Raw genomic sequence first — 26201 nt, forward strand, 5'->3', positions numbered from 1 at the left:
CTATTTTGCAGATTAACATTTTTTTCGGATGACAAAGGGCCTTTATCTTAAACACACACTTTACAACCAACATTATTCATTACCAGCTTTTGATCCTATCTAAAACTATCAAAACATGGTACACTCAACAAAGTACTAATAAATAGTAAAAATTAAAAGCTAATTTATAACAACAGAGGTGAATACAAAGAGAAAAGTGAAGTTCTGGCTGTTGTTCAGAATGAAGGCAAGATAAACTGTGTTTCCTCCTCAAAATTGCATTAGTTGTCTAAAAGACCAGTTCTTTTGTTTAGATTTTGAAGAGATGGAAGCACTCCTGGAAATGTAATTCTGTTCTCACCTGTGTTTTCCACAGCTGGACAAATAGCAGAGGGGTGTGGGTGTGTGTGTGTGAGAGAGAGAGAGAGGGAGAGAGAGAGAGACATGGATGGAAAATACTAACCCCCCTCTTCAATTTGAGGTTCCCTGTTAGCTGCTTTTAAGAAAACCAAGAAAATGGGAGGTCTGATCATGGATCTCTTGCATTACATTTAGTTTTGCTGTAAAAGTACGGACAAATCTATTGTCTGAATTAGATATACCTTGCTCTGAGTTGGCGAGACAATTTGCATGTTATAGAGAAACTCAAGGATTTAACTCACCTTTCTCAAAGTGACCAGTACAACCTGAGAGGATGAAGAGGCTATGCTAGTTATTTTATTTGCCTGTATTTTTATTTTGCAGGAAATGACATTTTAATGTCAAACTTCAAGGTGATTTTATTCATTGAACAGTTTCTCATATTCCTGTTGTTGTTTTTACAGGTATTACTTTGTTTTTCACGAGACACTTCAGTGTTGGAACACTTTGCTTACAATAGTGCTACTCCACCCAAGTCATATGTTCGAGGTAAAGAAACAAATATTTATTGATGGTATTTATAAAAGATTATTGTTGGTGACTTCCACTAGTGATCGTCAACAGCTGAGCAGGATTCAGAACCAGATTTCTCTGGTCCAGGTCTTAACACTACAATGCAAACTGTATTTGTGGCTCACCACAAATAACCTACTTTTGTGCTGCCTCCAAAAACATGTGGATTTTTTAATTCGCTTTTTTGTTGCGGGGGTTGAGCACTTGGCAGCATAGCCAGTAGGCTACATTTGGGGTGGCAAGTCTTGTGTTGCGCAAGTCTGACAAAGAGCGGAACTAGACATTATGTGTAGTTCTGTGTTTCTTTCTCCAGGCTTTGCCTCCTTCTATATACTGAGGCTGCAATTTGAAGCTGAAGACCAGGGGAAAAGGGTCATTCTAATCGTTCCCTCTTGCAGTGCTTTTCTCCTGACAAGTCTCACCCACTGATACTGTTATCCCTGTGGAGGGAAAAAATAACATGTACGCATACTGTTTTTGATGGTGACTGTAAAGGCAGCTGGCTGTGTGTTTGTGCTTTCTTTTCAATTGCCTACATGTGAGACAGTTCAATACTTTAAACAGCTGTACTGTATAATAGGATTTCTCTCCCTGCCATAAAAGTAGGAAGTCTACAAATGTATATTCCCTGGCCAACAGAATGATTGTGACTTTGTGCCCAACTGTTACTGCATTTTAAAAATGCTAATTATGTTTTATAATACAGCTTAAAAAAAAATCCTACAGGATTCAATGGTGCAGATTGGATTTTCACTGCTAAACATTCTGCACATGAACAGTATTTATGAAAGATTAATTGGTTGATTGATTGATTGAATTTATATCCCCAGAGGTCTCAGGGCGGTTGACAGAAAAGACGAAAACAGATCAAAAGCACCACTAGAGAGCATTTTCATCTACCATAAAACCAACCATGACTGTCATCTTTTACATTCTCTCCAGATCGCATCATAGGTCCGTGCTTAACTTCAGAGAGAGAAAATGACCCTATTTTAAAATTCATGTAGGCATATGCTAAAACAGCAGTTTCGCTCAAATGATACTTCTGCTCTCTAGATTTAAATAATGGGTTTGATCCTCTCAAAGCAAAGCACTTTTTAAGTCCTGCTAATTTCTTTTAAGCCTTACTGATACTAGGCAGAAGGGATGGGGGAGAGGGAATGACGCTTGGCTTTGTCATGGAAATCTGTCTTCACAGAAGGTGAAGGCAGGAAGGCAGTTTTGTATTGTGCTGGGTAGAACAGCCTAAGATCCTCTTCTCCTTCCAGTAGAAGGTCTCAGCTGATCCCCCCCAAAAAACCATGGTGTGCTCTGTTCCTCTAGATGTCCTGAGAGGAAAAGTGGTGGCCCTTTAACTGAATGGGCAGCAGAGTTTTCATCACTTTTTATTCCCTTCCCGTCCTCTGCCTGATGTGACCCAGGGCATAAGTGATCAGGACCTCACACTTCCTTTCCCTGTCATAACATCTGCATGGAACTTTAATTTGACCAGGGAAATGGTGTTGTGATTCGAAGACTCGTCCCCCGCTTGGGAATAATAAAGACACGTGGACACAGGATATTAGGTTAATGGGCTAGAAAAGGCCACAACTTTATTGATTACAGCATGTGAGAAGATATTGGCTTAGGCATTGGACAACAGCAAATCTGACTCCACCCACTCGGAGAGGGGTGAGTCTGTCAGAGGGTTAACCACCAGTAGGGGGAGCCTGTTGATGCAAATACAACTATAAGCTCTCCAATGATGTCACCGGGGGTCGTGCCATGGCCCCCCGCCACACAGGGCATCAGACAGGATCCACGACCGCCAGATTCCTTTAACGGAATACCCATAAGTGAAGGGGTAGGCGATGGCCACACCTTGCCCTTCCATACACCAACAACACATTCCAATGCCTAACCGCCAAATACCAAGAAAGTTGTGACAATTGCTACGAGGTTGGTGAAAAAAACCAAGAGGCCAGTGCCAATTTGCCAATTGGAAAAAACTCCTACCAGGCCCCCTGGGCAACCAGGGCGACCAACCTTGGGTCCATAGCAAGGTCCAGCGAGAAACTACACTCTAAAGGGAGTGATGGGTGGGAGACTTGTGGAAATCGGCGGTGCAATGGTGGGGAGAGCTGGCGCATCCGCATTTGAGCGGCCAGACCACACCCCCGTGGTGTCACCCGATTGGGTGCCCAACTGGGGAGCTGTGGCGCGCCAGCTATGATGTCAGGGCAGGGGGCAGAGCCCCCTGTGTGACGCGGGAATCGGCTCCCGCTCACAACCCCACCCCTCCGGAAGGAGGAGAGGCTTTGCAAAGAGGGCTTAGTCCTTTTCTTCTTAGCCCTGATATATGGCATTTTCCTTCAGAAGCTCATCTGGGTGAAGAGGGGAATGGAGGCAGGTTTGGGTCCCGTATCTCTGCGCCACCCTGGAGAGAGCATGCCAAAAGGAGTCAGCTTTTCCCTTTACTTAACGCTGAGCAACGGCAGGTTCAAATCCTGAGCCACAAAGGAAATGTGATGGGAAAGATCCGTGGTGAGGATTTCCCAGAGACATTTTTACTCCAAAGTTGCTGCATCAGCTGCTAGTTTAAGTGTGATAGTGGGTGGGATGTTTAACTCCCTTCCCTTCACCGAAATAGATATGAAGAAGGATAATTACAGCAGGGAAATGCCATAGAAAGAAAGGGTTAAGCACCCAGTGATAGTTTGCCAGTCAAACTACCAGCCTCACGCGACTGTTTTAAATTAAATCTACCTATCTATGAGAGTACCGAACCATCAATCACATCCGCTTTGGTGCTCAGTATTTGAACTGTTGTTGCTAAATAGCAAGTGAAGTGAGAAAACCACTCACTCACTTGGTCTGTGAGCTGCCCTGAGACCTCCAGGTACAGTGGTACCTCGGGTTACATACGCTTCAGGTTACAGACTCAGAAAGTTCTTAACCCAGAAATAGTACCTTGGGTTAAGAACTTTGCTTCAGGATGAGAACAGAAATTGTGCAATGGTGGCACAGCAGCAGCGGGAGGCCCCATTAGCTAAAGTGGTACCTCAGGTTAAGAACAGTTTCAGGTTAAGAACGGACCTTCGGAACGAATTAAGTACTTAACCCGAGGTACCACTGTATAGGGTGGTATATAAAATCAATCAATCAATCAATCAATCAATCAATCAATCCTGTCCAACTTGCTTGTCTGCATGCAAAGTCAGAAATGGAGAGCAGGATTGTTCCCCAAAATTCATATTAAGAAATCCAATAGGTGGCTATTAAAAGTTTGAGTAAGACATGTTTCACGTATTTGCATAGATCTCATTCATTGTTCGTTCTTTTAGAAGATTATTTCATAGATTGGTCTGTTTTACAGCTCTGTAGCGTTACACCATAGGAACGCGGGTGGCGCTGTGGGTTAAACCACAGAGCCTAGGACTTGCCGATCAGAAGGTCGGCGGTTCGAATCCCTGCGACGGGGTGTGCTCCCGTTGCTTGGTCCCTGCTCCTGCCAACCTAGCAGTTCGAGAGCACGTCAAAGTCCAAGTAGATAAATAGGTACCGCTCCGGTGGGAAGGTAAACGGCGTTTCCGTGCGCTGCTCTGGTTTGCCAGAAGCGGCTTAGTCATGCTGGCCACATGACTGTACGCAGGCTCCCTTGGCCAATAAAGCGAGATGAGCGCCGCAACCCCAGAGTCGGCCACGACTGGACCTTATGTTCAGGGGTCCCTTTACCTTTACTAGCGTTACACCATAATCATTCCTAACTTCCCACTGCCGTTTCACTTTCTCAACTGTATCAGATCTACATTTTCAATTTGGAAAAGTCTGTGTTCTCTTCCGGTACGTCTGTTACTTACTCTTTTCCATTAACTGTTCTTTTCACAGGGAAACTTGGCATGGAAGAATATGCTGTCTTTTATCCGCCAAATGGTAAAGCAGTTATCCTGTTGCCTCCTCTAGTGGGGAAAGGGGAAACTGCAGTAATTTCTAAGACCACAAATTCTCCTGATTTATGTAACGGACAACTGGAAACACAACAGGGTTAGACAGGAAGAGATTTCCCTCTTTTCTTAGAGAGTTGACAATGTTTTATCAACTTCTAGCCACTGTTTGGGCATGCTTAATCCCACCGTTGTCTTTGCCTGAGCATATTTTGCATATGCTGTAGTACAATTTTTACAGCACGAGCTGGCCTTTCTGCCACTAGCTCATGGTCTGGAGTTGGAAGTCTGTGGGAGCAGGCTTGCTGAACCCTTTCCCAACTCACCATGTGATTTGCAATTGTGCAAGTGAGTTGCACAATTTGCAAACTGGGCCCCCCGTATTTGGGGGACTGGAATATGGCAGCCCTGCGCTAAGACCTTCTAGCAGTTGGTCCCTTACCTTTCCCGCCCTGACCTGGCCACAGTGATCCATGCGATGGTCACCTCCAGGCTTGACTACTGTAATTCGCTCTATGCAGGGCTGCCCTTGAAGCTGTCCCAGAAACTCCAGCGGGTGCAGAGTGCTGCAGCCGAGGTTCCTCACAGGGTCTCTGCCATGGGAGCGTATTCACCCAGTGCTTTTCCAGCTGCATTGACTCCCGGTGGGGTACAGGGTCAGATTTAAGGTGCTGGTTTTGACTTTTAAAGCCCTTCACGGCCTAAGACCCTCGTACCTATGGGATCGGCTCTCCTCGTATGCCCCACGGAGGACCTTAAGGTCCATATATAGCAACACCCTAGAGGTCCCGGGCCCTAAGGAAGTTAGATTAGCCTCAACCAGAGCCAGGGCCTTTTCAACACTGGCTCCGGCCTGGTGGAACGCTCTGTCTCTTGACACCAGGGCCCTGCGGGATCTGATCTCTTTCTGCAGGGCCTGTAAGACAGAGTTGTTCCACCTGGCCTTTGGCTCAGAATCAGTTTGATTCCCTCCCCCTTTTTCTTTTTCCTTTCTCTTCTTATGATGAGATTGCTCCCTAATTGTTTTAATATTGTATCTTAATCTTTTAAATTGTATTTTAATCAACTTGTTTTTATTATTGGTTGTTAGCCGCCCTGAGCCCGGTCTTGGCTGGGGAGGGAGGGGTATAAATAAATTATTATTATTATTATTATTATTAGCAATGGTGCTGCACCAGAAGGAGAAGAGGTGTATTTGCAAGACAGTATAATACAACCCCAGACAAATAGCACCAACACATCCTTAGAACTCCTTCACAGTTGAACTGTCACAAGTGGCTCTGCTTCTGAGTTTTCAGTAGGAAACCAGGCAGAGGGTCGTCTTGGTGGTGGCACCCTCCCTGTGGAACGCCCTCCCATAAGATGTCAGGCAGGTAAAGAATTACACCACTTGTAGAATACATCTGAAGGCAGCCCTGTTCAGAGAAGTTTCTAATGTCTGACATTTTATTATTTTTTATATTTTGCTGGAAGCCTCCCAGAATGGCTGGGGAAACCCAGACAGATGGGCGGAGTGTAAACAATAAAATTATTATTATTATTATTATTCCTAATCACAGTGGGAAGTTACAGTTAGGTAGCCGTGTTGGTCTGCCATAGTCAAAACAAAACAAAAAAAATTTATTTTCCTTCCAGTAGCACCTTAAAGACCACCTAAGTTAGCAGTGGGAAGTGCAAGACACAGAGAGAACACTGTGTGTCTGCATGTGTAGCGAGTGTATGCGGTGAACATATATGTGCAATGATTGTGTGCACATTGTGGACATGCAGCACTTAGGGGGGTGGCCAACTTTAAATTTGGCTCAAAAAAAGCCATCAACTAAAAGAAGCCTGCGGAATTTCTGACCCTTTACACTGAACGCAGCTCGCCAACCATCTGTTGTTAGGCTTGTTAGGCCTTCTGTTTTTGGCATTTGAAGAAGGAGATTTTATTGAGCCACTGGTTAGCAATCATAAGTCAGAGGTGGACGGCATTCTCCTAGCTGGGTCACAAGTTCATTGATCCTCATCTCCAGTTTCCAGGAGAGCAGTTATTAGTTCAGTCTCTAGAGGTAAAGATATGTTTATGCATATGAAAAGAATCAAGTTCTGAAATATTTTGTGGAATTCTCCCTGGGTGTACTTTTGTCTGTGGTTTTTCCCCCTACAAAGCTTAAAGAACTGTGGAATCATGAACAGTCCTCACAGTAAACTGGAACGTCTCTGTTTTGCAGGTGTAATCCCTTTCCATGGCTTTTCGATGTACGGTAAGTGACTCTTCAATACTAGCACTGGAGCTAAAAAATGGAAGTTTGATTAATTGAATAAGTAAGTCAGTTTATATTGTTGCAATATAATATCTGTCTGTGTTTATCATAGCTATCATACCTAGAGGTTTGGTGGGGATTAAGTTGGATTGCTGGTCTTAGTTCCAGCACTTCAGTAGGTGGGATTTCTGGAGAATGGGGCCAGGGAGTTGTTTGAGCTGTCGGGCTCCTATGTTTGGCTTGCATCTCATAGCCTTAGGATTCGGGGAATCTTTGGCAAGCGATGGGGCCTCTTGTTCATTGTTGGAGGAAGAAGAGTCTTCTTCCACAGTCTGCCCCTGCTCAGGAGGCTAATTCTGATTTTTTATTAATTTTTCTATTGTTGCTGTTCTTGTTATTATTATTAATTAAATGTTAGTCACTTTATTTTGCCCAAGATAACTCAAAGCAACCTACAACCAACCAAGTAACCAACCAAACATCCCCACCACATAGATACATTAAAATGAAGGTTAAAAAATACATTTAAAACACCCAACCAACTTCTAAAAGGCCACAGATAGTTAAAGGCCACAGGCCTAGTTATAGAAGAAAGTTCTTGTCTGGTGTGTAAAGAGATATAATGATGGTGTCAGGCGAGCCTCCCTGGAGAGAACAGTCCACAAACAGGGAGCCACCACAGAAAAGGTCCATTCTTGTGTTGCCGCCCTTGGGATCTCTCATGGAGGGAGCACACAAAGAAGGGCTTCAGGTGATGATCGCAGGTTCTGGGCTGGTTCATATTTTGCAACCAGGTTGGGGTTGCATGGAAGTACTTACCTATGGAATAGTATTTATGTGGCTACCCCAGTTTCTTCACTGGTTATTTTACCAAATAAATAAAATTCAAGCAAATCTGTCTCAGCTGTGAGGCTGGCATTCCCAAAGTAATCACATGTTTAAAGTGGCCTGTTGTTATTCCACTTGTCAATAAAAAGGCAATACTTGAATGACTGTTAAGAAAATACATGATTATTCCATAGCTGCGGCTACATTAACATACGTATTGTTCTTATTTCTACCTCCACAAAGAACTGGTGTTCGTTCAGAATATGCAGGTTTTGTTTGACATGCAATCTTGTGATTTTAACAAGTAGTGGTGGTGTGATAACAAATGTCTTTTATCCTTTCAGTCGCTCCACTTTGTTTCCTGTATAATGAACCTTCCAAGTTGTATCAGATGTTTCGCGAAATATACGTGCGCTATTTCTTCCGACTTCATTCCATCTCTTCTCACCCGTCCGTAAGTTTGCTTTGAACAAATCTGAACATGCAAAATGCAACGAACTAAAATATGCCTGTCTCTTTTTACCGTGCCTGTTCTAAAAACTCAGGACCGCTGTCTATGCAAACCTTCGCTTTGTTTGACTTGTACAAAAATATTTTAAAATGTAGAACTCTGTGTTGATAAAATCTCTTGTGTATTACATATGAACGTACAAGACAGCTTTATACTGTCAGTTTATTGGCCTGTTTCATAGGGATAATAGAATCACAAGTGTTGGAAGAGACCCTGAGGATCATCTAGTCCAACCTCCTGCAAAGCAGGAACATTGTGATAGGAATTTTGAGGTCTTAGATATATGTTAAATGTTCATAAGTGTACCAACCAAGCACATACATAGATCAGCACAGGAAGACCGACCTGGAACCATTTTGATTTTCAAACTGTCCCAAACTGACCAAATGTTTTTTCTGCAATGTCAAAGGAAAATGGAAAAGCCTCCCCATTGTCTTTTCCTTCACAAATCCTGTCTTAAGGGTATGTCTGTGTTTGAATAGGGTGTGAGCCTGTGACCTGGCCCAGGAACTAAGTATTTATCATTACAAAAGACTGGCCAGGCTCCCCGGGCAATCCAATCAAGTAACCTGCCAGACAGGAGATAAACAACGACAGGAGAAAAACAACATTCAAATTTCTGTTTTAAGACCGCCTTTTCTGTGATGTAGGTATGATGTATCTGAGGGGTGGTCTTAGGTTACACCCCTGTGATGTATGTATGATGTTTCTGGGGGTGGTCTTGATCTACAGGGTGGCAATTTCAAAAGTCTTTATAAGGCCTTGCACGCCATTTTTCTTGGTCCCTCCTCTCTCCTGTGGGTGAGGGGAGCACCCTGTTGCAACAGATCAACACAGATCAAGCTTACTAGCTGCTTTGCTTCTCAATATTCTCTGGTTGGCCTCTGTTATTCTCTCCTACCAATAGGGAACCTATGTAAGGACTCTATATGGGCTCTTGGATACCCCATAAAGGAAAAGGGCAATTTTTGTTTACAACAACATGCAGGTGTCCCTTTTAGGGATCTAACCTGCAACCCCAGTGTAAACCACACCCTATCCCCAGCCACTCTGGGCGGCTTCCAGCAGAATACTAAAATACAATCTATCATGTCATTTTGCATGCAAAACTATGCTACCATGTGTCGGTTTAAAAGGCAAACACATTTCTTGCGGCCTGAGCTTTTTTTGAGCTAGGGTCCACTTTGTGAGATTTGTAAAGCATTGTAAAAAAAATTGACAGATGTATACGTACAGGGATAGAAAGGAATTTCAGAAATGGGAGTGAGTTTGGAAACGAAGTCTCACAGTCCTTGGGTCATGTTCAACCGCGGCTAACATACTGAGCCTTCAGTGACAACATCCTCTTCAGTTTGAGATTGTAATTTAATTACCTGGTGCAAAATTACCCAGGTTAATTTTATCCAGGGTTAACAGGAGTTGCTTCCAACTTAAAACCTAGGCAGAGAAAAAGGTGTTATGCCTGAATCGGGCCAGAGTGTTTCCCACGCGTTATATAATAATAATAATAATAATTTATTATTTATACCCAGCCCATCTGGCTGGGCCTCCCCAGCCACTCTGGGCGGCTTCCATAAAAACCAAAAATACAGTAAAATATCACACGTTAAAAACTTCCCTGAACAGGGCTGCCTTAAGATGTCTTCTGAATGTCAGGTAGTAGTTTATCGCTTTGACATCTGCTGGAAGGGCGTTCCACAGGGTGGGCGCCACTACCGAGAAGGCCCTCTGCCTGGTTCCCTGTAGCTTTGCTTCTCGCAATGAGGGAACCGCCAGAAGGCCCTCGGCACTGGACCTCAGCGTCCGGGCAGAATGATGGGGGTGGAGACGCTCCTTCAGGTATACTGGACCGAGGCCGTTTAGGGCTTTAAAGGTCAGCACCAACACTTTGAATTGTGCTCGGAAACGTACTGGGAGCCAATGTAGGTCTTTCAAGACCGGTGTTATATGGTCTCGGCGGCCGCCCCCAGTCACCAGTCTAGCTGCCGCATTCTGGATTAGTTGTAGTTTCCGAGTCACCTTCAAAGGTAGCCCCACGTAGAGTTAAATGTTCTGGAGAAGTTTGATATTTTCTATCCAGGGGATTACCGTATTTTTCCCTCTATAACACGCAGATTTTTTCTCCTAAAAAGGAAGGGGAAATGTCTGTGCGTGTTATTGAGCGAATGTGTGGTCCCTGGAGCCAAATGGCAAAAAAAATCAGGCAAAAATCAAATCGCGCGTCTCGGAGAAGGGAAACCTGAAAAGAGGAAGTGGCTGCTTTCCTGCATTCTGCCTCAGGGTCTTACTGCCCACCCTTCTCTGTTTCCTTGCTGTGTTTGCTCAAACGGAACAAAGAGCAGGGAAAGCCCCTCCCCTCCAGGCAAGCAGAGTGTCGTCTCTGTGCTCCGGTGCTGCTGAAAACATGCAGGAGGGAGAGAGAGAGAGAGAGAGAGAGAGAGAGAGAGCTGGCTGGCTTGGGTGGGTAGGTGAGGGAAAACTTTTGCCTTCCTTTCCTCCCTCCCGTTATACCCCTCTCCTGCATTCTTAGCCAGCTGCTTCTCTGCACACCCCTCTCGTGCTCCTTGTCCATTCTGTATTTTTCCTTCCTTCCCCACTTAAAATGTGGTTAAAAAGCATGGATCCACATGGATCCTCAGGATCTTTGCATTGGGTCACCCCAAATTCACCATCAGATCACATAGCATGTCCATGGCTACAGCCTGCCCCCCAAAAATCACACACGCACTGTTGCCTGGGGCTGCAATGGTGCAAAAATGTGGTTAAAAAGCATGGATCCACATGGATCCTCAGGATCTTTGCATTGGGTCACCCCAAATTCACCATCAGATCACATAGCATGTCCATGGCTACAGCCTGCCCCCCCCCCCCAAATCACGCACCCACTGTTGCCTGGGGCTGCAATGGTGCAAAAACGTGGTTACAAAACATGGATCCTCAGGATCTTTGCATTGGGTCACCCCAAATTCACCATCAGAGCACATAGCATGTCCATGGCTACAGCCTGCCCCCCCCCCAAAATCACACACCCACTGTTGCCTGGGGCTGCAATGGTGCAAAAACGTGGTTACAAAGCATGGATCCACAGGGATTCTCAGGATTTTTGCATTGGGTCACCCCAAATTCACCATCAGATCACATGTCTGTGGCCACAGCATGAAGCACAAAAATGATACATCCACTGTTTCATTCAGAATGTTTTTTCCCTTGTTTTCCTCCTCTAAAAACGATGTGCGTGTTATGGTCAGGTGCGTGTTATCGAGCGAAAAATACGGTAACTTAGGTTGGCTCTGGGAGGGATTCAAATGAGTTTTTGCATTCATGAAACAAGATTTCCTTTGTGTGTTGCCACAACCCCTAAATCTGCTCTGGAGCATTGGGAGAATTTCCAGCACAGGTTTATGGGGTACACAGTGAGAAGATAGGGAGGGAAAGCCCTATGGGGGGGGGGAGATTATTAAGTTGTTTTTGTTTTTGTTATGTATTTTATGTTTTTATATTGTGATTTTATGTTGTAGATGCCCTGAGACCTGCAGGTATAGGGTGCAAGGCTATGTAAATACTGTGATTTCACAGGGACTCAGAAAAAGCATTAGGTACTAAATTTGGCTCCCTAAAAATCCTTTAGCTTTCATTTAAAAAAAACAAAAACAAAACAAGAACATAATTCTCATGCTTTTGGTTGCAAATAAATGCTGGAAGATGTAATGTCTACTTAATCCTAGGAAGTAGGGTGGAATCCCAACTTCCTCATGACAAACAACACCAGGATAAATTATGTAAAACAGTAAAAATGGCAAAATAACAGGAAAAAATGGAAGCTTTGGTATTCTGTAAAACTACCGTATTTTTCGCTCTATAGGACGCACTTTTTCCCCTCCAAAAATGAAGGGGAAATGTGTGTGCGTCCTATAGGGCGAATGCAGGCTTTCGCTGAAGCCTGCAGAGTGAGAGGGGAGAGCCCCAGCGCCAGCCCCACAAGGTCGGGGGACAGAGGGAGGCGGAACGCCGCCATCCCGCTGTCTCCCGAAGTGGTTTGGAGGCTGACGGCGGGGAGACCCCGCCGCCAGCCCCGCAAGCTCCGGGGACAGTGGGGAGGCGCAGCGTGTCTCCCCGCTGTCCCCGGACCTGGTCTGAAGGCGGGCGGCGGGGAGAAGAGCGCTTCTCCCCGCTGCCTGTCTCGCAAGCTCCGGGGACAGCTGGGAGGCGCAGCGCGTCTCCCCGCTGTCCCCGGACCTGGTCTGAGGGCGGGCGGCAGGGAGAAGAGCGCTTCTCCCCGCTGCCTGCCCCGCAAGCTCCGGGGACAGCAGGGAGGCGCAGCGCGTCTTCCCGCTGTCCCCGGACTTGGTCTGAAGGCGGGCGGCAGGGAGAAGAGCGCTTCTCCCCGCTGCCTGCCCCGCAAGCTCCGGGGACAGCAGGGAGGTGCAGCGCGTCTTCCCGCTGTCCCCGGACCTGGTCTGAAGGCGGGCTGCGGGGAGAAGAGCGCTTCTCCCCGCTGCCGGCACCACAAGCGCCTGGGGGGGAAGAGTTTTTCTCATTTTAGTGTGGAGTGCATGTAGTGCTGATTTTGTGGTTTAAACCTATTTTTAAGAAAACTCATGCTGAAATCAAGATTATCTTTATACATTAATTTTGTTGGCCTTAAATTCTGTTTCGTAGCCCTTCATTGCATGTATCTAGGAAAGAAAATGTTGTCTGTGTCTGCAACCGACAATGTTTTAATGTGAAAAATTCCACAAGCTCACTTTATCAAATCTTACTGTACTACTTTGACTTGTTATATGTATGTTTTCAATCTATGCATGAACTACATTGGGTATTTTTTCACTATCTATCTTTAAAACTCAGTAGTAGTAAGAGGTACACTTGTTGTATAGTTGTGCTTTTTTAAAAAGTGAATTATTATACTCTTTCTTTTTTAAAGGGCATTGTATCATTATGTTTGCTGTTTGAAACCCTTCTCCAAACCCATCTACCACAGCTGTTTTATCACCTTCGAGAAATTGGAGCACAACCGTAAGTATTTAAAAACTTATATTTAAAAACTGACACCATCGTCATCATTGTATTTTCATGCCACCTTTCTGTAGTTAAAACCATGCTCGTGGCAGCTTACAACTTGAAAAGGTTTACTAAATTACAAATACAGTGGTACCTTGGTTCTCAAACTTAATCCGTTCCGGAAGTCCGTTCCAAAACCAAAGTGTTCCAAAACCAAGGCACACTTTCCCATAGAAAGTAATGCAAAATGGATTAATCCGTTCCAGACTTTTAAAAACAACCCCTAAAACAGAAATTTAACATGAATTTTACTATCTAACGAGACCATTGATCCATAAAATGAAAGCAATAAACAATGTGCTGTACTATAAAATAAATGAGACAATATTGTAGATGATAAAAATAAAAATTATTTTTTCCCCTTACCTGCACTGATGATAGTCATTGTTTGGATGGAGGGCTTTTATCCATTTCTGCAGGTGCACAATCAATCAATCAATCAGTAGCTGAACTGGGTTCCACATGCTCACAAAAACAAATGAACCGAAAAAGCCTCAAAAACAAAAAATGCAAAATAAATAGCAAAAACAAAAGCACCAAATATAAGCTCCAAATATCACCTCAGAACACTGCAATTGGAAACAGATGGCTTGAATTACAATGGGGGGACACAAATTAGCAGCGCAACAGTTAAAAACGGAAATGGAAGGTTTCAATTATAATGGAGGACACAAATTAGCAGTGCGACGGTAGAAACAGAAGCTCAGGACTCAAAACGGAGCACGTTCGACTTTTGAAGCAGAGTTTGCAAACTAAGCTGTTCGAAAACCGAGGTACCACTGTATAACATAGCTAGTCATAAACAATAAATAAAACACATAAAAAGTACACAACCAAACTGAACAATTTCCACACCAATCATAAGTTATAAAGATGAAAAAATAGTAGCAATAATAGCAAGAAAAGCCCCTAATAAAACTCCCTAAACAATACCTCAACAGCCTCAGCTTTTGCACTTGGAGCCCTGTCCTCTCAAGCCAGGAGGGAAAAGGTCTGCAAGGTCTCCCAGGACTCATGGAGGGTCATGAGACATACTGAAATTTTAAACGTCCATAAAATTAAGTATCTTTTATTTTGACACCAACATGGGAAAACTCATTTAGCGACTGTATACGCCTGTAGCAATTTAGCTGCTGTTGTTGTTTAGTCGTTTAGTCGTGGCCGACTCTTTGTGACCCCATGGACCAGAGCACGCCAGGCACTCCTGTCTTACACTGCCTCCCGCAGTTTGGTCAAACTCATGCTGGTAGCTTCAAGAACACTGTCCAATCATCTCGTCCTCTGTCATCGCCTTCTCCTTGTGCCCTCCATCTTTCCCAACATCAGGGTCTTTTCCGGGGAGTCTTCTCTTCTCATGAGGTGGCCAAAGTATTGGAGCCTCAGCTTCAGGATCTGTCCTTCCAGTGAGCACTCAGGGCTGATTTCCTTCAGAATGGAGAGGTTTGATCTTCTTGCAGTCCATGGGACTCTCAAGAGTCTCCTCCAGCACCATAATTCAAAAGCATCAATTCTTCGGCGTTAAATACAGTCAAACCTCGGATCCCGAACGCCTCCGTTTTGGAACATTTTGGCTCCCAAACGCCAAAAACCCAGAAGTAAATGTTCCTGTTTTCGAATGTTTTTTGGAAGCCGAATGTCCGACGCGGTTTTTGCTTGAGAGCAGGAAGCACCTGCACCCAATCAGAAGCCATGCCTCGGTTGTCGAACATTTCAGAAGCTGAACAGGCTTCTGGAACGGATTATGTTCGACAACTGAGGTTTGACTGTATCCGGAATGTCGTAAAAATTATTGTTCCTCCCTTATTTAGGAGACTACTGTAAGCAGATGAAAACACCGGCAGAATTCTAATAACACTTGTAATGTAACAAACACTTTGGACAGATACGAAATATAGGTTATGAAATAATATGCAGTTGAAAATGTTGACAGTAGGACCTAGGGAGGGGATGGTGGGAAATCTTGAGATTCAGAGAAATCTCATTATATGGATATGTATTTGGTATTGTTATAACTTTACACTTGTAAAATCAAATAAAAACGATATACTGTACCATATTTTTCCATGTATAAGATGTCCCCTATTTTTGGAGACTCAGAATTAAGAAAATGGTTTCCCCCATGTATAAGACTACTCATCTTTTTAACATTATTTTTAGTTAAAGAAAAACCTAGTCTTATACATGGAAAAGTACAGTATATCATTCCTCCCAGCGGTGTCTAACTCGTTGGGATCCACTACTGAATTAGAGTCTAATGTAGGTAGGAACACCAGAAATATCACAATTCAAATACAGGCTAAAAAAATTAAGAAGCAGGTCCCAAAACACGTTTTTGGGTTAAAGATGTTTTTTCAGGTCTGAAAAGGTTAAAGACTCCTGCTTCAAGGTACAAACTCAGAGTAACAAAAATCAAGGTTGACATCTTTGCTTACCTGCATGGAGACACATAACATTTGCTGTTACCCTAAGGAGAATGCATTTACAATTGATGCTAAACAGTACTTTCTTTTTTTATTTTGAATATTGAAATACTGTTCAGCTCAAGAAGCAGATAGCAAATAGATTCTGAATGAGTGAACTGAGTGTATCGTGCCAGATTTAGCATTAAGAAGAATTACTTTCTTTAGTTGGCTTTGGCTTTAGCTGTGCTCTTTTCCGTTTAAGGCTCAGAAATCCACATAAGCACATCTAAGGCAAAAGGCAAATCCACTGTGATTGTATGTTATGGGGAAATATAATAGTGTGTGTGTTTTTCCCACTCATAGTCTAAGGATATCATTTAAATGGATGGTACGAGCATTCTCCGGCTACTTAGCTACAGATCAGCTTCTGCTTTTGTGGGACAGAGTTCTGGGATACAACTCTCTGGAAATTCTTGCCGGTAATGAAAACATATTTTGTTGATGGTATTGACATTCTCCCTTTTTAAAGAAAAATGATACCAACACAAGAGGCTTCAGTTTCCTCATGTGCAATTGCACTGTTTCAGTAGCTATTCATTGTGTGACCTCCAACTCAGCTTCCGGGTCATGTGGCCAGCATGACTAAGCCGCTTCTGGGGAACCAGAGCAGCACACGGAAACGCCATTTAGCTTCCCACCGGAGCTGTACCTATTTATCTACTTGCACTTTGACATGCTTTTGAACTGCTTGGTTGGCAGGAGCAGGGACCAAAGAATGAGCTCACCCCGTTGCGGGGATTCGAACTGCCAACCTTCTGATCAACAAGCCCTAGGCTCTGTGGTTTAGACCACAACGCCACCCGTGTCCCATTTATAATACAATACCGATCATTCAAATAGTGCATTATATAATTTAGGTAGTCCCCTGCGTGCTAGATTTAATGGTGTGATGATTTTCTTTATTTCTGCATTTTAGAAGCTTATTCATTTCAATTATATTCTGGTCAAAATAATAATCCCTTTTACAACAGCTGCAATATTAATAACTTCTATTCATGTTGACACATGATTTATAGAACTACAAGTAAGGCAAAGATCACGTTTAACTTAAGAAATTCTTAATATATTTATTTTGTTGTGCACTTTAAATGACTTTCTCGTACGTCTTTTCTTTAAAACGAAACTGTCACAAATTGACTAGAATGGCGCATTTAAGCTGGCTATATAGTATTTCCCAAACTAAGTGATTACTGAATTGAACCTAAAGAATAGCTAGACCAAAATATCTGTAGCAACTAATTAGTAGGCCGCCAGTCTAAATATTGTGCATTCTTTTTCAGTCCTGGCAGCTGCTGTGTTTGCTTTCCGAGCTGTGAATCTAATGGAGGTGACATCACTGGCTGCAGCTGAAGTAAGGATAAGTTTCAGTGGGAGAAAATGGAAATAGTTTGTGACATCTTGCCAAACACAGTAATTTAAGCTTCGTGTGCACATAGCATGCAATGTGAGGCTCTCTGCTGAAATTCTTATCTCGGCTAAATATTCAAAGGAAGTTATGAAAATATATGGATGAAGCTCATGATACTCCTATGACAAATACAAAGAAGAATGTTTAAACTGGGTTATAAACACTATGAAATAATTGAATTATTTTTTTCAATTACACTTAGGGCCTTTCATATACTTTGAGTGTACACTTTTTAAAATGTGCACCACTGTTCTGAGAAGAATGATAGAATACCTAGAGAAATTCCTAAATCTACTTTAGGGCAATACTTTTATTAGGCCAACCAAAGTGTGGAAGTTTTTGAGTCCTCCTGAACTTCAGCCAGGGCAGAGGCTGAACAAGGCAAGTGCAGAGGATAGAAATTGGCTGGTGGTGAAGCTCTGAATCTTCATCTGCTAAGAGACTTCCAGAATATTGGAGGAAGTAGCAAGTATTCAAATGAGGCTTTCTCCCTTGTTGCTTTGTTTTACCATCTAGCCTGATAAAGGCTATTTTGGGACATGTTAGTTTCCTTAATAAATGGTAAAGGGACCCCTGACCATTAGGTCCATTCGTGGCCGACTCTGGGGTTGTGGCGCTCATCTCGCTTTATTGGCCGAGGGAGCCGGCGTACAGCTTCCGGGTCATGTGGCCAGCATGACTAAGCCGCTTCTGGTGAACTAGAGCAGTGCACGGAAACGCTGTTTACCTTCCCACCGGAGCGGGACCTATTTATCTACTTGCACTTGACGTGCTTTCAAACTGCTAGGTTGACAGGAGCAGGGACCGAGCAACGGGAGCTCACCCCGTCGTGGGGATTTGAACCGCCGCCCTTCTGATCGGCAAGTCCTATGCTCTCTGGTTTAACCCACAGTGCCACCTGCGTCCCTTAATAAATGGTACTGCCCTAATAATGGATTTTGGAACCCTTTTCCTGGGCCGGCCAACATGACTACTTTTTAACTTTTTTGGAAAAAAATATGTTTACTACGAACCATTTCTGCTATGTGTAGATTTTCAAAAGACGCTCTCACGGTGCAGTTGTAAACACCTGCTCAGAAGTAATCTCACTTCTCGCAGGGAAGGAACCACCAGAAGGCCCTCGGAGCTGGACCTCAGTGTCCAGATTGAACAATGGGGGTGAAGACGCTCCTTCAGGTATACTGGGCTGAGGCTGTTTAGGGCTTTAAAAGTTAGCACCAACACTTTGAATTGTGCTCGGAAACGTACTGGGAGCCAATGTAGATCTTTCAGGACAGGTGTTATATGGTCTTGGCGGCCACTCACAGTCACCAGTCTAGCTGCCGCATTCTGGATTAGTTGTAGTTTCCGGGCCACCTTTAAAGGTAGCCCAAGTTAGAGTACATCACAGTAGTCCAAGCGGGAGATAACCAGAGCATGCACCACTCTGGCGAGACATTCTGCGGGCAGGTAGGGTCTCAGCCTGCGTACCAGATGGAGATGGTAGACCGCTGCCCTGGACACAGAATTGACCATGCATAATTTTACACATCAAAATTATGTGCAAATGTTGTAACCTCTTATTGTAGGGGAGTTTTTCCAGCTTCCTTAGCATTTCGGTTGCCACTTTCCATGTCTCCAATATCCTGGTGATAGTTATTACGAGTTTGGTCACACCATTGTTTTCTTCTGCTTTCCTAATGATCCATAGTGTAGAATCCACCTTCTTCATAGCTGCTGCAATACCATGTGGACTTCTTCACTTAGCTATAACCATGACCCTAAGATCTCATTCCTGCCAGTCACTGCTGGCTCAGTGTATATTATTATTATTTATTGAATTCATATACCACCTTATGCCTGGAGGTCTCAGGGCGGTTCACAGAACAAAATCCAAGTATAAAACCACAAAATTTATAATCAAAATAACAACAATAACCCCCCAACCCCCACATTTTAAAAGGACAGGGGTGCCCAAACTTTTTTCAAAGAGGGCCAGATTTGATGAAGTGAACATGCATGAGGGCCGACCAAAGTTGTTGACTTTTTTTAGGACTGAAGTTTTTTTGGGGGGATTTTACCCCAGGAAATAAACTGCCGGGGCAGGATTAAACTGACTGGCAGGCCGGATTAGGCCCCCGAAACGCACTTTGGATATGCCTGGCATAGGATATCTATCAAATCAACCAAAGGCCCAGTTAAAAAGGAACATTTTCCCCTGGCGCCTAAAGGTTTATAATGAAGTTAGGGCCTTCTCAGTAGTGGCGCCCTCCCTGTGGAACGCCCTCCCACCAGATGTCAAAGAGAACAACAACTATCAGACTTTTAGAAGACATCTGAAGGCAGCCCTGTTTAGGGAAGCTTTTAATGTTTGATGTATTACAGTATTTTAATATTTTTTTGGAAGCCGCCCAGAGTGGCTGGGGAAACCCAGCCAGATGGGCAGGGTATAAAAAATATTATTATTATTATTATTATTATTATTATTATTATTATTATTATTATTATTTTGTTGTTGTTGTTGTTGTTGTTGTTGTTGTTGTTGTTGTTGTTGTTGTTGTTGTTATTTTGCCCCAGTGTATGACACTTTATACATACTTGCACTCAATCACATTTTCCCATTTTATTCCCCATTTGTCCAAACCCTAATTCTCTCTAAGAGCAGCGGAACTACCAACAGGAAACTGGCATTTCCTTACTGTATCATTAAAGGTCTCCCTTTCTGTTTCTCTCATCTTATCTGTATTAGTCACCTTGCCTTCAAAGGAATGAACTTTGTCCTGAAGAGCTAGTTTTTCAGTTATTGCATCATGTCAACACAAGTTGTACCCAACAGGCAGATAGTTGTACATGTGGCAATCTGGGTGACATTCTAATTTCGGATTTTCCTTTTTGGGATTTTTTTTTTAAGCTGAGTCCAGTGCTGTGAGGTTTGGTGAGGTTTTCTGAAAAGCTTCCTGGCCCCACTGTGTTGGCAAACTTGCAAAAGTTCTTAACTTTCCCAACTCCTTAATTCAATGCTTCATCTCTAGGGGTCCAGCTCATCTGCAGAGCTCTCTCCAGACTTTTACTAAATATGGCTAGCTTTCCCCCAGTTAGGTAAAATGACTGGCCTTCAAAAAAGGGGTGGCGCTGTGGGTTAAACCACAGAGCCCAGGACTTGCCAATCGGAAGGTTGGCGGTTCGAATCACTGCGACAGGGTGTGCTCCCATTGCTCGGTCCTAGCTCCTGCCAACCTAGCAGTTCAAAAGGACGTCAAAGTGCAAGCAGATAAATAGGTGCCACTCTGGCAGGAAGGTAAAAGGCATTTCCGTGCACTGCTCTGGTTCGCCAGAAGCGGCTTAGTCAAGCTGGCCACATGACCCGGAAGCTGTACACCGGCTCCCTCGGCCAGTAAAGCAAGATGAGCACCGCAACCCCAGAGTCGATCATGACTGGACCTAATGGTCAGGGGTCCTTTTACTTGGCTAGTTTACAGCCGCAAAGCTATTCAGGTGGCTTGGCTGCTATGAAGCTCAACAGGCATGAACAAGATTACAGCTAAAGATGATTAAGGTCATATCCAAACACATTCAGTCCCATGGAAGAATGGGGCAGATTTTATTGTGAATGCCTTTGGCTACATGCAATAAATTGATTGATTATGACTTAAGAGTAGACATACATAGGTTTGTACTGCACCCGTGTAGGAGCCCAGAAATATGGCTCTCTTTCACCTTCGCTAAACTTACAGTTTTAGTTTTCAGTTTTTTAAATCTCCCAGGAATTCAGCTAAACTATATTCTACTGCTGAACTAAATCTGTACTTGGAGCTTTTCCCTTCAAATATGCTAGCTTTACTCTTTCCAGACTTTGCTTCCGTTAAGGCTTATCTGTAGTTAATCTGTCTTAATTGCTAGAGTACAGGTAAAAAATTGCAAATTGCTGCAGGATTACCTTCTTAGGGCTTTGTTCTTGAATCTATTCTAACCCTGGTTTAACTTTAATGTAAAGGTAAAGGGACCCCTGACCGTTAGGTCCAGTCACGAATGACTCTGGGGTTGTGGCGCTCATTTCGCTTTACTGGCTGAGGGAGCTGGTGTACAGCTTCCGGGTCATGTGGCCAGCATGACTTAAGCCGCTTCTGGTGAACCAGAGCAGCGCACGGAAACGCCATTTACCTTCCCACCGCAGCGGTACCTCTACTTGCACTTTGACGTGGAGTGTGATATTACAAACAAATATAACTTGAGGTAGGGACGTGGGTGGCGCTGTGGGTTAAACCACAGAGCCTAGGACTTGCCGATCAGAAGGTCGGCGGTTCGAATCCCTGCGACGGGGTGAGCTCCCGTTGCTCAGTCCCTGCTCCTGCCAACCTAGCAGTTCAAAAGCACGGCTTCCGGTTGGCTGCAGGAGCTTTCCTGCAGCCAATCAGAAGCCACGCTTTGGTTTCTGAACTTTTTGGAAGTCGAATGGACTTCCAGAACGGATTCTGTTCGACTTCCAAGGTACGACTGTACTACGGCCCCATTCACACATAACATGGCAGATTTCTAACTTACTGTGGTTTTCCGAGAATCAGTTCTGTGTTTATATGGGGTGCCAGGTGGCTCTCACTTCGCTCCTCCCCTGGCAAGAACAAGACAAACCTTGGCTTTGTGTTATCTCTGAGCCAGGGATCATGCTCGGCTCTCGTAACAGGCAACAATTTCTAGCCAAGCTACAGCCGTGCTTTGTTGTTGGCTTGCTGTTCATGATTTATTAAGGGGCAAAAAAACTCCACAATATGTGCTTTGGAAATATCCCCTGGTTTATCCCACGCATATTGAGAGGCAGGGGGAAATGAAATGGGAGTGATCAGGCTGTACACAAGAATGCTGTTGTTCTCAGTTAACAGTGATAAGCCAGAAAACCTCTGTGTGTGTGTGTGTGTGTGTGAGAGAGAGAGAGAGAGAGAGAGAGAGAGACAGAGACAGAGACAGAGAGAGAGAGAGACTCTTTAAAACATTACTAAATAATAGTGGATCATCCTGAACCCCTGAGCAAGATAATATTAAAGAAAATGCAAAACCAGTTCATAACCAATCACCTTCTTTCTGTGTTCAATGCTTCAAGAGTTATCCACACATCCGCTATTTGCCTAACTCAATTAAGGGAGCTATATTTAAAAGGTTCATCCATACTCGTTCTGCAGGACATAAGTCGTGCCCTTATGCAATTTAAAACTTTGAGCTGATGAGTACACTTTCCAGTATTTGCATCGTCATATATTTTCAGAAACCACAGATGCTCATGGTGTTTGGTTCTTCCTCCCCCCTCCCCTTGCTAGTTTTGTACTATTGCTTTTTTGTTGTTGTTACTACTACATTTTAAAGCCTTTTTAGTCCCCAAGTGGCCCACATTTGATTAGGTTTATTAGAACATTTTTAAAAACAGCAGGTTTTTTCATCTACTTTATGATTAGAAAAAACTGTTGTCCGAAAAATAAATAAATGGCATGGTATCAATACAGAAACAGAAACTCCCTATCTGAGGCAGACAATCTAAAGTTCTGCTGAGGGGGATCTATGGCCATCCTACAACCTTTGGCTCATATATTTCTAATGGAGGGAAATATCATTACCATGGAGCCACCACAGAAAAGTCCCTAATATCAGTAGTGATCATCTCTATTTCAGATGGTGATGCCACCTGCGAAAAGGCCATATTCCAAAACTAAAAAAATGGGGAGACAAATGTCAGAGGATATGGTTACTTAAATATCCAAGACTTGGGCTCTAAAGCTGTAAAGATTAACACCTTTGTTGCCATGAGAAGATTAACTATGATTTATTATGTTTCCATAAATGATCCTTCCATTCATCTCTACCCCCCACCTCTGTCCCACTACTTAACAGTTTCATCATATTATGTAGATTGCATGGTATAACCTTTTCTGTCCAGGCATCATTTTCGTCTGAACAAAATGTCCCTCAAAATATTTGGACTGGGGAGAGTGATCTTTGCATTTTGCTGCCTTTATGAAAGTGGGTCATCTGTACGTGATTATGCTAAGCACTCTTACTTTAAAATAAGATTTTGAAAAATAAATGTCACTCTCACTGAGAAGGCTCACTGTGAAGCATTCTTACAAATCAAGACTTATTCCGCAAGTACTACTCCAGACAAGCAGGATAAGGGTTCCTAACGTACAATTATTTTTAGATACAAGGTGAAATGTTAGACTGTCTTCCGCACCCATGATACCGCATATATTTGAATGAGGCCTAAATCCTAAAATAAGGATTCAGTGTACTTGATCCCACTATGTATAGGACTCTCATAGTACAGTTCAGAATTAAAGAGAATTTCTGTAGATAAAAGCAAAAGCAAGTACCGTATTTTTTGCTCTATAAGACTCACTTTTTTCCCTCATAAAAAGTAAGGGGAAATGTGTGTGCGTCTTATGGAGCGAATGCAGGCTGCGCAGCTATCCCAGAAGCCAGAACAGCAAGAGGGATTGCTGCTTTCACTGCTCAGTGATCCTTCTTGCTAATCTGGCTTCTGAGATTCAGAATATTTTTTTTCTTCTTTTCCTCCTCCAAAAACTAGGTGCATCTTGTGGTCTGATGCGTCTTATAGAGCGAAAAATACGGTAAATTAAGGAGATGTCATTAGTTAATGGTGCAGAAATTTTTTAAAGCGACAATTATTTCTTAATTATAAACATAACATGATATTTTCCCCTTTTATTCCAGGCTGTACTTGCTGATCTTTCGACTCTGAAAGTTATGCCTCTTCTTCAGATTTTTCTGTTCGCCACCGGCACTTGATGTTCCTCAGAGCTGCTGTGCTGCACTGCTAGACTTTCATCAGACGCTAATAATAAACTATGCAACACTTTCATTAAAATCGAGCTCAAATGTTAATGGGCGGAATTCTGCAAGAGTTAAAACTGCACTTCTCACATGGGAAACCCCCCCCCCCCAATGCTTTTTGCATATCAAGTTAGCGCTGCTGCATGCTGCTGAATTTTAGCCAAACTGCAGTACCTGGATGTAATGCAAATCACATAACAGCCAATCCACCTAAGTGATAACCTCCAAATGCATGTACAATTAAATGCACCAAAAAGGAAATAGCGTTTAATCATTCTAGAGTTCAATTCTGCCTTTCTGACGCTGTAAGGTGGGGAAAGGATGTCTTCAGTTATAATCTGTTATCCAGTCACACCATCCGTCATCTTAAAAGTCCTGTAGTACTTGAAAAAAAGTATTTCTGTAAAGTATTTAACTTTAAAAGTGTAATAATAACGCTTCCTTTGAAAAATCGCAGCAATACCTCTCTTAGCAACCTTTCTATAGCATTCCTGATGGAAGAAGCATCTCGTTTTATTGTTCTTGGCTGGAGGCCGAGGACGAGTTTAGAGTTGAAGGTGGTATGATGGAGGCATCCTTTTTCTGTGACATACTCCCTTTCCCCTGCTGTTCTCTTTGAACCAACAGGTCTTGTAAGTTTTTGAAATGCCTCCAAAAACCTCCAAGACCTGTTGGTTTTGGAGCTGACAGCAGAACCGATCGGCAACAATTGTCCTTATCATAGAACCTTCCGTGCCGTGAAAGAAACTAATCTTTCTCCTCCAGCCCTTACCAACTTATTCTCAACCCTTTATCCGTGGTGATTCTGCTTTGCAAAGCTTTATATTACAGATAAAAATGCCTCGGCGCAGCTTTCTTCAGAACCTATCAAAGCCTTTCTGAACGTGAGCCAAAGCAGTTGCTTGTGAATGACGTCAATAGTTTTCTCCCCCCTAGCTCCCACCTCCTCTTCAGGAGCTGAATGTGCTGCATCTGCCATTTCCCTAGCCCCTGCTGGTCCAGGAACTTGTGTATCAACTCGCTGAGTCTAAGCTCGTATTGCTGCGTGACTTGAGTCGCGCTGCCGTCGGGACAGACAGTCTTTTACCGATGATGATTCCTTGCCCCCCCCCTTTTCTCCAGGGATTCCAGTAAGCCTCCCTAAAATCCTAATTGATTACCAGGTTGTTCTAATTTAACCACATACAGCTGTTGGCCAAGATTGGATGTCGAGACCTCATTCGCGGTAAAGCTGTATCATTGATATGCTGCGTTACTTTGGGCCAATTTGTTTCACGAGGTCCACTTTGCTCTTGCAATTCCCAGCGGCCTAAAGACGTAACTTGTAATACTTTTTTTTCCCCATCGGAAGGAAGTTTTATGAACGTTCCTCAGCTCCAAGTTGTTGTCTGTCATTTGCAGTATTCAAATCTTTGTAGAAAAGAGAACGGCGTGGCTTTTGAGCAGATCCACAAAATGTGTTTTTTTCCAGCATAGACCTTACTGCTTGCACCAGGGACTTGAGAGTCACTTGTCCACCTGATACGTGTGGCACTCTCATCATCCAGATTTTGAGCTGTCAGCAAAGCTGAAAAATGATTTCAAGTCCAAATTTAAATTTATACTCTGTTGCATGTAAGATGGTGGCAACCTACAATGATATTTGCCCATTTCCCGAAAGTGTATTTTAAAAGGTTGAGTTGAATAATTTAAAAGTATTTTATTTATTGTACTGTACACAGCCATTCTGTTGTTGTGAGGTTTCCATTGCATTGACCTTGGAGCTTAATTTCTCCTTTTGTTAACTGAAATAATAAAAATGGTGTTTTCTTTCATAATATATATGCTGGCTGCAGAATCCGTTGTTCGGTTTTGGGATACTTACAGACCACTGTGAAGCATTCCCCATTTTTACACCTTCCATGGATAAAACCTAATCTGTGAGGTGAAAATACATCTCTCTCTCTCTCTACAACTAAACAGTTCTGCATGCAAGCAGGTTTTAAATTGGGATGTTGTGTACTACAGCATCCATCATCCCTAGCCGTTGGCCAG

General features: G+C 43.3%; 1 protein-coding gene across 1 annotated transcript in view; it reads left to right on the top strand.

Annotated features, from left to right (window-relative positions):
- TBC1D19 (TBC1 domain family member 19) overlaps nucleotides 1–25988 on the top strand; it is a 77336-nt gene extending 51348 nt beyond the window's left edge. Inside the window, exons 14-21 of the mRNA XM_083630531.1 lie at nucleotides 804–888; nucleotides 4780–4824; nucleotides 7049–7081; nucleotides 8254–8363; nucleotides 13345–13436; nucleotides 16247–16362; nucleotides 17224–17294; nucleotides 24048–25988. Coding sequence (XP_083486657.1) covers nucleotides 804–888; nucleotides 4780–4824; nucleotides 7049–7081; nucleotides 8254–8363; nucleotides 13345–13436; nucleotides 16247–16362; nucleotides 17224–17294; nucleotides 24048–24122 — 627 coding nt within the window. The 3' untranslated portion in view covers nucleotides 24123–25988. The remainder of the gene's footprint in view (nucleotides 1–803; nucleotides 889–4779; nucleotides 4825–7048; nucleotides 7082–8253; nucleotides 8364–13344; nucleotides 13437–16246; nucleotides 16363–17223; nucleotides 17295–24047) is intronic.
- The last annotated feature ends 213 nt before the right edge of the window (nucleotides 25989–26201 follow it).

The sequence above is a fragment of the Podarcis filfolensis genome (assembly GCF_964270895.1).
Source record: "Podarcis filfolensis genome assembly, chromosome: 9".
NCBI lineage: Eukaryota > Metazoa > Chordata > Lepidosauria > Squamata > Lacertidae > Podarcis > Podarcis filfolensis.